Source organism: Lampris incognitus, chromosome 16 (genome assembly GCF_029633865.1).
Source record: "Lampris incognitus isolate fLamInc1 chromosome 16, fLamInc1.hap2, whole genome shotgun sequence".
NCBI classification, from domain to species: domain Eukaryota; kingdom Metazoa; phylum Chordata; class Actinopteri; order Lampriformes; family Lampridae; genus Lampris; species Lampris incognitus.
Window position 1 is genome coordinate 44003755 of NC_079226.1, and position 15158 is coordinate 44018912.

Below are 15158 nucleotides of genomic sequence, written 5' to 3' on the forward strand. Positions count from 1 at the left end.
TACCATGTTGGTGCTGTGAACGATGTGGATCTGTTAGGTATCTGAAGATAAAGCCTGCAATGTCCCAGGCACTCCACGCTCCATGCTTCCCGCTTGCAGTGTGGGAAGATGGCGGCGTGACTTCACGCTTGCACCGGCCTCACCCAGGCAACGGTGTGGGAAGATGGCGACGTGGTCTTGCGTTTGCGGCGGCCTCACCCAGCAACGGTGTGGGAAGATGGCGGCGTGGACTTGCGTTTGCGGCGGCCTCACCCAGCAACGGTGTGGGAAGATGGCGGCGTGGACTTGCGTTTGCGGCGGCCTCACCCAGCAACAGTGTGGGAAGATGGTGGTGTGGACTTGCGTTTGTGGCGGCCTCACCCAGCAACGGTGTGGGAAGATGGCGGCGTGGACTTGCGTTTGTGGCGGCCTCACCCAGCAACGGTGTGGGAAGATGGCGGCGTGGACTTGCGTTTGCAGCGGCCTCGCCCAGCAACGGTGAGGGAAGATGGCGGCGTGGACTTGCGTTTGCGGCGGCCTCGCCCAGCGCTGCCCGTGCCGTGTCTTTTCCCAGGTCCACGTTTGTTTTGTGTTGGTTTGGTGGCTGGGAGAGCCTGGTCTGCTGCATCCTGTGGGACGGGCACCACGGCCCTGCTGGAGCTGCGCCCGAGGAGGAAACACCGAGGGCGGTCTGACAGCACGCGGTAGCGGGGCAGGCTAAGCTAACCGCTAGCCCATGCAGACCGGCAGGTCCGACAGCCAGCCTGGCTGGCGTGGTTCTCCTGGACGGGGGAGTGTGTGGACTGCGCTGCACTGCGTGGCCTGTGTTGTTAACCGTGTGTGTGGTTTTATGTGTTCTCGTTTTTGGGAGTTTTGGATGTGTGGTTTTGTCTTTTGTGTTGCACTGCTGTGGGCTGGGGGACATGAGACCCCCGTTTCTTTTGTGTCCCTGATTTTTCTGCAGTCTTGCTCTGACAGGGGAGACGTCAACCATCTGTGGAGGAGGCGCAACCCAAGCTGCAGCAAGAGGGCGCAGTGGAGGTGAGGAAGACACACGTGTGTGTGTGTGTGTGTGTGCAGGCCTCGAGGGAAATCCTCCAGCGCTGGACTGAGAGGGACAGGGTACCAACTTTAGATGGAACGATGTCTGTCTCTTTCTTTTCTTTCCCAGACTGGATAGTCACGTCTTCCGTCTCCACCCACCCACGTCTCGGCTGTTAATGGCTTAACTATTTGAGAGGAGCCCTGGGTGGTGCTGGTGGTGGTGTAGTGGGGTGGCGGGGGTGATGAAGGAACAGAGGAAAGCTTTTAAGGTAGATGGAAATGGACAGACCAGGAGGGGAGGACAGGAGAGCATGAGGGAAGAGGCTCTAACAGGGAGGTGGAGGTGGAAAGGGGTTGAGAGCCACATGCATGCACTTGTGCCTGCACACGGGTGTGTTCGTGTTTGCATGTGTGTGTGTGTGTGTGTGTGTGTGTGTGTGTGTGTGTGTGTGTGTGTGTGTGTTCACGTGCCAGCGAGCAAGAGGCCTCCCTGTCAGCCGAGCAATGGCGCCATCGCTCTCCTTCTTCACATGCAATGGCTGGATTTCCAGCACCAACAGGGCACAGACATCCACCCAGTGCTGATGCAGATCCTAGTCAAAGCCCTCCGCCTGCTGGATATCACCACGACCTCACTAGGCGTGGTGACGTCATACCTGGTGTCACTCGAACCCTCCTTTCCCTCCAAAACTCGAAGTCTAGGTCAGGGGTGTCAAACTCCAGGCCTCGAAGGCCGCAGTGTCTGCAGGTATTTGCTGCAACCGTGCACTACACCACCTGATTTCACTAATTAGCTCACCTCCTGGATCAGGGAGGGAAAGGGACTAGTTTAATCAGGTGGTGCAGTGCACGGTTGCAGCAAATACCTGCAGACACCGCGGCCCTCGAGGCCTGGAGTCTGACACCCCCCTGGACTCCAGGTTCTCCACACTTTATCGCTTAACATCAGTGTTTGAACTGGCAGCATGCTTGCTGTGACTGGGTGTGAGGACCACAACACACTCCTCATCACAATCCTCACACTGTTCCTGAGCGGCAAGGCAAGCCAAGTCTTGTACCGACTGGGTCAGATGCTGACGCGACCTTGCAGAGTCCCGCACAAACACACAGGTCAGAGTTAAGCCACTTCAACTCGTGTGCACCCAGCACGTTTGGAGGCGTGTCAGGAAGTGCGTGAGAACGGAGAACCTTTTCCTGCAGAGTCTGCTGTCTGTACAAGTACTCTGTACACACCTGTACAAGTACTCTGTACACACACACCTGTACAAGTACTCTGTACACACCTGCAAGTGAAACCGCCGTGTCTTTTCAAAGCCAGATAGTGTGAAGCAGAGCGAGCCGCGCTGTGGCGACCTCCTCAAAAGGGGATTCGGTCGTTGCAGAAGGTGGGGCGACTTGAAAGTCAGCTGGCTTGTGGTGTTTCTGGTCGGCATGCGGCGCCATTTTGTCCCGTTAGCAAAACGTAAAGAGCAACATCGGAGTTTCTTGAAGTGTGCTCAGCTAATTAAAAAGATACACAATCAATACTGGGGTTGAAACTCCATTTTCCTCCTCTGCTGCGGAAGTGCATTTCCTCACCTTCATTATAACCACGGGCTTTCCTTCAGACAGGAGGTTCTGAGTACCTGTCTACATATGCACAGGCACCTCCTCCATCTGAGCCTTACTGACTCATCTGTCACTAGATAATGACTCCCCGCTGGCTGCTTCAGCTCTCACCCGTGGAGACCACGGCCCTTTCTCTGTACCGACTACTCTCTGATATTCCTTTACTATATTTATAATATAAAATAAATACTATCTATTTACTATACTAGTCTATATACTGACTACTCTCTGATAATCCTTTACTATATTTATAATATAAAATAAATACTATCTATTTAATATACTAGTCTATATACTGACTACTCTCTGATATTCCTTTACTATATTTATACTATAAAATAAATACTATCTATTTAATATACTAGTCTATATACTGACTACTCTCTGATATTCCTTTACTATATTTATAATATAAAATAAATACTATCTATTTAATATACTAGTCTATATACTGACTACTCTCTGATACTCCTTTACTATATTTATACTATAAAATAAATACTATCTATTTAATATACTAGTCTATATACTGACTACTCTCTGATATTCCTTTACTATATTTATAATATAAAATAAATACTATCTATTTACTATACTAGTCTATATACTGACTACTCTCTGATATTCCTTTACTATATTTATAATATAAAATAAATACTATCTATTTAATATACTAGTCTATATACTGACTACTCTCTGATACTCCTTTACTATATTTACAATATAAAATAAATACTATCTATTTAATATACTAGTCTATATACTGACTGCTCTCTGATACTCCTTTACTATATTTACAATATAAAATAAATACTATCTATTTAATATACTAGTCTATATACTGACTACTCTCTGATATTCCTTTACTATATTTATAAAATAAAATAAATATTTACTTAATATACTAGTCTATGTACTGACTACTCTGATACTCCTTTACTAAATTTACAATATAAAATAAATACTATCTATTTAATATACTATTCTATATACTGACTACTCTCTGATATTCCTTTAATATATTTATAATATTAAATAAATACTATTTATTTAATATACTAGACTATATGCTGACCACTCTCTACTATTTCTTTAATATATTTATAATATTAAATAAATACTATGTATTTAATATGCTATTCGATATGCTGACTACTATTTCTTTAATGTATTTATAATTTAGAACAAATACTATTTATTTATTATAATATTCTATATGCTGACCACTCTCTACTATTCCTTTAATATATTTATAATATTAAATAAATACTATCTATTTAATATACTATTCTATATACTGACTACTCTCTGATATTCCTTTAATATATTTATAATATTTAATAAATACTATTTATTTAATATACTAGACTATATGCTGACTACTATTTCTTTAATGTATTTATAATATAGAACAGATACTATTTATTTATTATAATATTCTATATGCTGACCACTCTCTACTATTCCTTTAATATATTTATAATATTAAATAAATACTATTTAATATACTATTCTATATGCTGACTACTCTCTACTATTTCTTTAATATATTTACAATATAAAATATATAATATTTGATATAATATTCTATATGCCGACTACTGTTGATACAAAAAACACCGGCCACATGTCCCAAGCCACAGCCGGTGGTATTCAGCTTAAATTAATTTAAGTTGTTGTCACGTTGCTGTAGGAACCAATAAGTCTATCATGTAACTGATGCAAACCTGTGAATTTACATTATCTCCTATGTTGCTACACGTTACATTACCTCCTATGTTGCTACTCACATTACCTCCTATGTTGCTACTCACTTTACATTACCTCCTATGTTGCTACTCACATTACATTACCTCCTATGTTGCTACACATGTTACATTACCTCCTATGTTGCTACTCACATTACCTCCTATGTTGCTACTCACTTTACATTACCTCCTATGTTGCTACTCACATTACATTACCTCCTATGTTGCTACTCACATTACATTACCTCCTATGTTGCTACACAAATTACATTACCTCCTATGTTGCTACTCACTTTACATTACCTCCTATGTTGCTACTCACATTACATTACCTCCTATGTTGCTACACACAATACATTACCTCCTATGTTGCTACTCACTTTACATTACCTCCTATGTTGCTACTCACATTACATTACCTCCTATGTTGCTACTCACTTTACATTACCTCCTATGTTGCTACTCACATTACATTACCTCCTATGTTGCTACTCACATTACATTACCTCCTATGTTGCTACACGTTACGTTACCTCCTACGTTGCTACACACATTACATTACCTCCTATGTTGCGACTCACTTTACATTACCTCCTATGTTGCTACTCACTTTACATTACCTCCTATGTTGATACTCACATTACATTACCTCCTATGTTGCTATTCACATTACATTACCTCCTATGTTGCTACTCACATTACATTACCTCCTATGTTGATACACATGTTACATTACCTCCTACGTTGCTACACGTTACATTACCTCCTATGTTGCTACTCACATTACATTACCTCCTATGTTGCTACTCACATTACATTACCTCCTATGTTGCTACTCACTTTACATTACCTCCTATGTTGCTACTCACGTTACATTTCCTCCTATGTTGCTACTCACGTTACATTACCTCCTATGTTGCTTCTCACTTTACATTACCTCCTATGTTGCTACTCACATTACATTACTTCCCATGTTGCTACACACATTACATTACCTCCTATGTTGCTACTCACTTTACATTACCTCCTATGTTGCTACTCACTTTACATTACCTCCTATGTTGCTACTCACATTACATTACCTCCTATGCTGCTACTCACTTTACATCACCTCCTATGTTGCTTCTCACTTTACATTACCTCCTATGTTGCTACTCACATTACATTACCTCCTATGCTGCTACTCACTTTACATCACCTCCTATGTTGCTTCTCACTTTACATTACCTCCTATGTTGCTTCTCACTTTACATTACCTCCTATGTTGCTTCTCACTTTACATTACCTCCTATGTTGCTACTCACATTACATTACCTCCTATGCTGCTACTCACTTTACATCACCTCCTATGTTGCTTCTCACTTTACATTACCTCCTATGTTGCTACTCACTTTACATTACCTCCTATGTTGCTTCTCACTTTACATTACCTCCTATGTTGCTACTCACATTACCTCCTATGTTGCTACTCACTTTACATTACCTCCTATGTTGCTACTCACATTACCTCCTATGTTGCTACTCACATTACATTACCTCCTATGTTGCTACTCACATTACCTCCTATGTTGCTACTCACTTTACATTACCTCCTATGCTGCTTCTCACTTTACATTACCTCCTATGTTGCTACTCACATTACATTACCTCCTATGTTGCTACTCACATTACATTACCTCCTATGCTGCTACTCACATTACATTACCTCCTATGCTGCTACTCACTTTACATTACCTCCTATGCTGCTTCTCACTTTACATTACCTCCTATGCTGCTTCTCACTTTACATTACCTCCTATGCTGCTACTCACATTACATTACCTCCTATGCTGCTACTCACTTTACATTACCTCCTATGCTGCTACTCACTTTACATTACCTCCTATGCTGCTTCTCACTTTACATTACCTCCTATGCTGCTACTCACTTTACATTACCTCCTATGCTGCTTCTCACTTTACATTACCTCCTATGCTGCTTCTCACTTTACATTACCTCCTATGTTGCTACTCCCATTACATTACCTCCTATGTTGCTCCTCACTATGAGAAGACTTGCTCCTCTACATCCCAGAAGCCCTTCTGCACACCACTGGTCTGCCTGCCCGCCACTGGCAGATTAAAGCGGACTGAAATGTTGACTGTACAAGTGCCGACTGTGGGACTTGGTTTTGCTGCAGGAACATTTCTCTTCACCTTCATTACAATGCCTAGAAAGATGTCACCAGCACTCTCTGACCGGTACGTACCATATCTGTGTCTGATACCGGACCGAAGCTGGTGACGTAGATGTCCGTTTTGACCTCTGTCACTCTGTCTGTGAAAACAAGAAAACCCACGTCAGACGTAAACCGATAAAGCTTTTTTCCACGATTATCAGGAATCACCATTTAATGTGTATTTCTTACATGATTTTATCGTCTCTATTTAGTTTTGCCAGCGAGAGCCAGCTTCATATTCCACATCCCACTGCAAAGAACAACAGGGGGGGGGGGGCAGCCGGGGGTTCGAGGTCTTGGTCAACTTCACCTCAGGGGTCTTTTTTTTTCGGGTGGGGGGGACATCAATGCCACTCATTTACCCTGTTGTACCACATTCTCCCTACGGCTACAACTCCTCCTCTACATTTCAGGCAACTGCCACACCTCCTAAATTATCTGAATGTTTAGTACATGAATACCCGCGGGACATGAATACCCGTGGGACATGAATACCCCTGGGACATGAATACCAATGGGATATGAATACCCCTGGGACATGAATACCTGTGGGACATGAATACCCGTGGGTCATGAATACTCGTGGGTCATGAATAGCCGTGGGACATGAATACACGTGGGACATGAATACTCGTGGGTCATTAATAGTCGTGGGACATGAATACCCGTGGGACATGAATACCCGTGGGTCATGAATACTCGTGGGACATGAATCATTGTGGGACATGAACACTCGTGGGTCATGAATACCCATGGGTCATGAATAGTCGTGGGACATGAATACCTGTGGGACATGAATATTCGTGGGTCATGAAAACCCGTGGGACACGAATACTCGTAGGTCATGAATACCCGTGGGACATGAATAGTCGTGGGACATGAATACCTGTGGGACATGAATATTCGTGGGTCATGAAAACCCGTGGGACACGAATACTTGTAGGTCATGAATACCCGTGGGACATGAATACTCGTGGGACATGAATCATTGTGGGACATGAACACTCGTGGGTCATGAATATCCATGGGTCATTAATAGTCGTGGGACATGAATACCCGTGGGACATGAATACCCGTGGGTCATGAATACCCGTGGGACATGAACACTCGTGGGACATGAATACCCATGGGTCATGAATAGTCGTGGGACATGAATACCTGTGGGACATGAATATTCGTGGGTCATGAAAACCCGTGGGACACGAATACTCGTAGGTCATGAATACCCGTGGGACATGAATGGTCATGGGACATGAATACTTGTAGGTCATGAATATCCATGGGACATGAATACCCGTGTGTCATGAATACCCGTGGGACATGAATACCCGTGGGACATGAATACTCGTGGGTCATGAATACCCGTTGGTCATTAATACCCGTGGGTCATGAATACTCGTGGGACATGAATACTCGTGGGACATGAATACACGTGGGACATGAATCATTGTGGGACATGAACACTCGTGGGTCATGAATACCCATGGGTCATGAATAGTCGTGGGACATGAATACCTGTGGGACATGAATACTCGTGGGACATGAATACTCGTGGGATTTGTGAATAAAAAAGGCAGTTGTGGTTCATCTTGTTGCATCTGTGGAGAAAGGGACATGGGACGTTCTAGATTTTGGAGCCAACATAAGTTCAAATGTTGTACAGGACCATGTTATGTCCCCCCTCTGATATTCATTCTCTCTCTCTCTCTCTCTCTCTCTCTCTCTCTCTCTCTCTCTCTCTCTCTCTCTCTCTCTCTCTCTCTCTCTCTCTCTCTCTCTCTCTCTCTCTCTCTCTCTCTCTCTCTCTCTCTCATTTACTTAAAGATGTGCTGTATTTGCTCAGTGACTTAAATGTTTGTGATGCTGTTGTAATATAATGTGGACTTTTTCAAAATATATTTTTAAAATGTTTTCAACCAGGTACCATCCTGAGACCCTTCCCCGTTTTCATGTGCTGTCTTCATACAAAACCAAAGGCTGCCTGGACTGCTGCCAGTTCCATCCAACCCACTTCACAGAGCCTCCTTGTAACGAAGGGGTATTGCTTCCCTGATCACATCTTCACGTTGACCGGGTAGGACCTCTCACCACATTAGCCAGAGGTAACGAGTACGTCCTCATGCTCGCCGTCCCATCTCCTTGTGATTTGGCCCGCCGACGCGTCAACTCAGATGGAGGGACGGACGCACTTTACTGCCGATGTCATGCAGCAACTTTGGCAGCTTCTGGGTGTGAGAGATCTCTAGGCGAGACTTGATGGAACATACATGAGAGTTGAGAACTTCTCCTGGCGGGAGCACGAGACCAAAGCTGGAATCTACGGTGCTACACCACCTACCCCAACCCACGCCTGCAGAGGAGAGCACGTGTTGCAGGACATTGCTATAGAACAAAAGATCAGATTACATCTGACGTTATCTGTATGTGTCCCCCGTGTCCTAACAGAGGAAGGCGACCTTTCAACCACATACACTGTATTTCAAGAGACACTCAAATAAATGTTCAAGACTTACCAAATCAGATGGGAAACAGAGAATACTGGCATGGCGTTGTGAATGCATGCTCGACTGCGGTCGAAGGATGATGATGATGATGATGATGATGATAGGTGTGAAAGCTAACTTCCACATCAGCCACCACCCTCTGGCCTTGGGCTAGGTAGAACGGGTCAATTGAACAGCAGTCAGCATCCTGACAAAAGTATGTGGCATCCAACTATGGGCTTCATGGTGTCCCACTGGTTAGCACTGTTGCCTCACAGCAAGAAGGTCCTGGATTCGAACCCCAGGTCGTCCCAGGTCTTTTCTGTGTGAAGTTTGCATGTTCTCCCCGTGTCTGCGTGGATTTCCTCCGGGTGCTCCGGTTTCCTCCCACCATCAGTGAGACATGCATGTTAGGGTTAATACTCCTGCCTGTGCCCCTGAGCAAGGCAATGGAAAGAAGAACTGGAGTTGGTCCCCGGGCGCTGCAGCTGCCCACTGCTTCTTTACAATAGGATGGGCTCTTCCAATAATCTGGTTGGCCTTTCGAGTTGGCTGGACGAAGATGTAGTGCCAAGGCGTCTGGGTAGTGTAGCGGTCTATTCCGTTGCTTATCAACACGGGAATCACCGGATCGAATCCCGTGTTACCTCCGGCTTGGTTGGGCTTCCCTACAGACACAATTGGCTGTGTCTGTGGGTGGGAAGCCGGATGTGGGTGTGTGTCCTGATCACTGCACTAGTGCCCCCTCTGATTGGTCGGGGCACCTATTTGGGGGGGGGACTGGGGGGAATAGTGTGATCCTCCAACGTGCTACATCCCCCTGGTGAAACTCCTCACTGTCAGGTGAAAAGAAGCAGCTGGTGACTCCACATGTGTCGGAGGAGAAATGTAGTAGTCTGCAGAGATGGTACAGGTCACGGGCTTCCTGCACAGCTGCAGGGAGATCTTACAGGTCATGGGACTCCTGCACAGCTGCAGGGAGATCTTACAGGTCACGGGGCTACTGCACAGCTGCAGGGAGATGATACAGGTCACGGGGCTACCGCACAGCTGCAGGGAGATCTAGGGGAAATGGTGTGGGCCTTGTGCAGCTGGCAGGTGAAAATGGTAGGAGGTTGGTGACCATCCGAGGATGCACAAGACTAGTCTATGCTGTACAAAACACTGCCAGCATCTCTGAAGAAATGTAAACACAAAATCCTCATCCAAAGAAGTTGAATCAAGTGCAACTGGACTTGGTATATATCCGTGAAGACGTTTCACCTCTCATCCAAGAGGCTTCCTCAGTTCGTGCCTTTCTGACTAGACCAAGCTAGTCTGACTGGCTGCTGATGAGACTCAGTATTTATCCTCTAGGAGTCGTTGTCAGAGCTATAGATATGCGTGGCTCTTTGTGATCCGATGTTTATCAACGCCCGTCGCTAACAGAGCCATAGATATGAGTGGCTCTTTTGTGTTCCGATGTCCAGCCGATTTGTATTTGTTTAGCAGCGACGGTCGTTGGGGGTGTTAGTTTCGACTTCATTGTTCAGTGGTCATGAGAGTGGTTAGAGCCGTTAGTGAGTGACTGTTGTTCTTGGAGGCTAGGCTTCTTGAGTCTCCTGGGTAGAGATGAAAGGACGGCATTGTAAGTGGGAGATAGGTGGTGTCACAGACCTCCTCCTCTGTTGAGGGATGGTTTTTCCAGTTTCGCATAGATGGCTTCCTTCACCCCTCTTTCAAACCATCTATCTTCTCTGTCCAAAATGTGTACGTTGCTGTCCTGGAAGGAGTGTGTCTTCTCCTTTAGGTGTAGATAGATTGCTGAGTCTTGTCCTGAGGAGTTTGGCCTCCTGTGTTGGGCCATCCGTTTGTGTAGTGGTTGTTTGGTTTCTCCTATGTATAGGTCAGCGCAATCCTCATTGCATTGTACAGCATATACCAGATTGCTTTTCCGGGTGTGTGGTACACGGTCTTTGGGATGAACCAGTCTTTGTCGGAGTGTGTTGCTGGGTTTGAAGTATACCGGGATGCGGTGTTTGTTGAAAATTCTCCTGAGTTTCTCGGAGACCCCAGAAACATATGGGATGACTGTGCTCTTCCTTCTGTTCCTTTTCTCCTCGTCGCTCACCCGGTTGGTCTTTTTGGAACGTCTTGCAGTTTTCACAAAGGTCCAACTGGGGTAGCCGCAGGTTTTTAAAGCTCCCTCAGGTGTTTGTGTTCTTCTCGTTGGGCCTGAGTGCTGCTGGGTACATTGTCAGCTCTGTGTTGCAGAGTTCTGATGATGCTCAGTTTGTGTTCCAGAGGGTGGTGTGAGTCGAAAATAGATATTGGTCTGTGTGTGTAGGTTTCCTGTAAACCCCAATGTGGAGGTTCCTGTCTTCCCCAATGTGGATGTCACAGTCCAAGAAGGGCAAACTGTTGTTCTTTACGTCTTCCCTTGTGAACTTAATGTTCTTGTCCACTGAGTTGATGTGTTTGGTAAACGCTTGCACCTCTTGTGTTTGGATTTTGACCCATGTGTCGTCCACATATCTGAACCAGTGGCTCGGAGGTGTTCCTCTGAAGGAGTTCAGGGTCCTGTGTTCTACCTCTTCCATATATAAGTTGGCCACAATGGGAGATACTGGTGAGCCCATTGCACAGCCGTGTTTCTGTCTGTAAAACTGGCCCCTGAATTGGAAATATGTAGTGTTCAGACAAAGGTCCAGTAGTTGGCAAATCTGGTCTGGGCTGAGGTTGGTCCTATTGTGGAGGGTGTCGTCCCGTAGCAAACGTTGCCTCACAGTTTCCAAAGCCTCCATGGTTGGTATGCAGGCGAATAACGACGTCACGTCGTAGGATACCATGGTTTCATCTGGTTCCAGTTTCATGCCTTGGACCTTGTCCATGAAGCGACGGGCGTTGGTAAACATCGGATCACAAAGAGCCACGCATATCTATAGCTCTGACAACGACTCCTAGAGGATAAATACTGAGTCTCATCAGCAGCCAGTCAGACTAGCTTGGTCTAGTCAGAAAGGCACGAACTGAGGAAGCCTCTTGGATGAGAGGCGAAACGTCTTCACAGATATATACCAAGTCCAACTGCACTTGATTCACCTCCTTTGGACAACCATGACCTGGATGAATGAGAACATTCACAGACACAAAATCCTCATGTTTTCTACAATGAAGGAACCTAATCCACTTCAGTAACCCATTGGGACTATGTACCCCACATGTTAGTATGAAGCATCCTTCTGAGCCCTGTTTGGGAGGCAGTACCTCCAAGGCTCAAACTGTGTCAGCAAATGGCAATCTTTTATGTCAACTCTGACCCAATAAAATGTATTAAGCCAGTTGATCTATTACCAAAAATGGATGGATAGTCTAGATCACCTTCCTCCACATGGAACAGTGATTTGCAGCCATAAGGAATCAAACAGCAACAGAGTGTAAATATACAGATGCTCTGTGATGAAAGCAAAGGACCACATGTATTGTGTAAAAATGTGCCATTAAAAAAAGTATTGATAAAAACGCTTTAGATTCAACACCACCCCAAACAGCTATTGTACCCAATCAGCTACTGTACCCCAAACAGCTACTATACCCAAACAGCTACTATACCCAAACAGCTACTGTACCCAACAGCTATTGTACCCCAAACAGCTATTATACCCAAACAGCTACTGTACCCCAACAACTACTGAACCCAAACAGCTACTGTACCCCAAACAGCTACTGTACCCCAACAGCTACTGTACCCAAACAGCTACTGTACCCAAACAGCTGCTGTACCCCAACAGCTACTGTACCCAAACAGCTACTGTACCCCAAACAAAGTTGTTTTTTTGTTTTGACTTTTAGTAGAATATAATTACTTTTAATGATGAAACAAATTTCATAAATTATCTTATGCAACGACTGTACACTCTATATGTGCATGCATTCATATGTTAATAGACAGAAAGCACATCAGTGTGTACAGAGTCTGGCTCTGAGGCGTCTCACCTCCTAGACCAGGTCTCAGTCTGTTGTCATAGCCATCAAGGAGGCTGTCCAGGATCTTGGTGAAGGTTTTAATGTTGCTACTTTTGTCGGTAGCATTGGATTCTGCTTTTGACCTAAATAGTAAAAAGAAAAATGTATATACACACACGCACACACACACACACACACACACACACACACACACACACACACACACACACACACACACACACACACACACACACACACACACACACACACACACACACGAGTGTGACGGAACTAAATAAGAAACAGGAAGAACGAAGGAGATGGGATTTCATGCAAGGTACCAAAATATACTCTTTCTCAAACTGCTTAGGGGAAACTCATGTGCTCCCCCTCTTCTTTTTTATGGGGGGTGGGGAATAACTGTTTTAATTACTTATGTTTTACTTAGACTTAAACTGTCCCTCTGTTTAGTGTCCATTACAAGTGTCATATCCACTTTGTCACGACCTGGACAAAATGCTACATGCTCATCTCCTCCTGCATGGACGACTGTAACTCCCTGTACTCAGATTCCATCACTTCTCTTGCGCCTCCGTCAGCCGGTACCTGGACGAGGGTACCCCCCCCCCGTGTTGACCTCTCTACGCGGCCCCCACTTCCTGCCACCACCGGCAGCTGGATGGCTCTGCAGGGAAGAGCGCTGGCTGCAGTCGGTGAGAGGCGGTGGCCTGGACTCCTAATGCTCTAGAGATGTACGTCCCGTTAGAGAAACGTGTGTTCTAAATGAAACTGTAAATTATTGATTTCCAACAAGCGCTGCTTGGGCTGGCCCTGCCTTCACCTTTGACCTCTTTTGGCCCCTTTCAACCCCAAGGTCACTCAGATTGCCCAGCCAAACACTCTGTTCCATGATGCTGGGTAAACATGACGTTGCAGTGACTGTGAGACAGTCTGCCTTGCTCTGTTAGGTCTGTCTGCCTGCCTGCCTGTCCGTCCGTCCGTCCGTCCGTCCATCCGCCTGCCTGCCTGCCTGTCTGTCCGTCTGTCCATCCGCCTGCCTGCCTGCCTGTCTGTCCGTCTGTCCATCCGCCTGCCTGCCTGCCTGTCTGTCCGTCTGTCTGTCTGCCTGCCTGTCTGTCTGCCTGTTTGTCCGTCTGCCTGCCTGCCTGCCTGTCCGTCCGTCCGTCCGTCCGTCCGTCCGTCCGCCTGCCTGTCTGCCTGCCTGCCTGCCTGTCCGTCCATCCGCCTGCCTGCCTGCCTGTCCGTCTGTCTGTCTGCCTGCCTGCCTGCCTGTCTGCCTGTCCGTCCGTCCGTCCGTCCGTCCGTCCATCCGCCTGCCTGCCTGTCTGTCTGTCTGTCTGCCTGCCTCTCTGCCTGCCTGTCTGTCTGCCTGCCTGCCTGTCCGTCCATCCGCCTGTTTGCCTGCCTGTCTGTCTGTCTGTCTGCCTGCCTCTCTGTCTGCCTGCCTCTCTGTCTGCCTGTCTGCCTGCCTGTCTCCAACCTTCAAAACCCTGCTTGAAAGCCCATGTGTATTTTCTTGCATGTAATTCTACGTGAGCTGCTCTTTGTTTATCAGCAGCAGTCTTGTCTTCTGTGCCTTCTCGCACCTTTCTAATGTCTAATTTATGTTTAATTTGACTAATCTAAGACACATTTATGTCTATTTTATGGATATTGTGCATGCTTATGCTTGCAGCAACTTGGTCCAGGTCGGGCGGATGTGCTCTATAAATAAAGTGGACTCGATTAAAGGAAAGCATCGGCAGAACATAAAACACAATCACTTTATGATCATTTGGTTTGAAATGTATAACGGTAAGTGTCCCGTTATTGTTGTGGCCCACTTATCTTAGCCTACTCCCACTGTTACCACCCCGGGTCACTCCGCCAGTATCTCCAGAGGTGACGTGGTACTGGGACGGACGTCATCTTACCGCGCCAGTCTGCACAGACGCGCCAGATCCAGGATCTTACCGCGCCAGTCTCCACAGACGCGCCAAAACTGAGATCTTACCGCGCCAGTCTCCACAGACGCGCCAGATCCAGGATCTTACCGCGCCAGTCTCCACAGACGCGCCAGATCCAGGATCTTACCGCGCCAGTCTCCACAGACGCGCCAGATCCAGGATCTTC

The 15158-nt window shown here is 46.1% G+C and overlaps 1 protein-coding gene across 1 annotated transcript in view; it reads right to left on the bottom strand.

The window, feature by feature from the left end:
* gabra2a (gamma-aminobutyric acid type A receptor subunit alpha2a) overlaps nucleotides 1–13601 on the bottom strand; it is a 47692-nt gene extending 34091 nt beyond the window's left edge. The window contains exons 1-3 of the mRNA XM_056295471.1: nucleotides 13549–13601; nucleotides 13056–13168; nucleotides 6628–6695 (exon numbers count right to left, since the gene is read on the bottom strand). Coding sequence (XP_056151446.1) covers nucleotides 6628–6695; nucleotides 13056–13168; nucleotides 13549–13601 — 234 coding nt within the window. The remainder of the gene's footprint in view (nucleotides 1–6627; nucleotides 6696–13055; nucleotides 13169–13548) is intronic.
* Between the last annotated feature and the right edge of the window lie 1557 nt (nucleotides 13602–15158).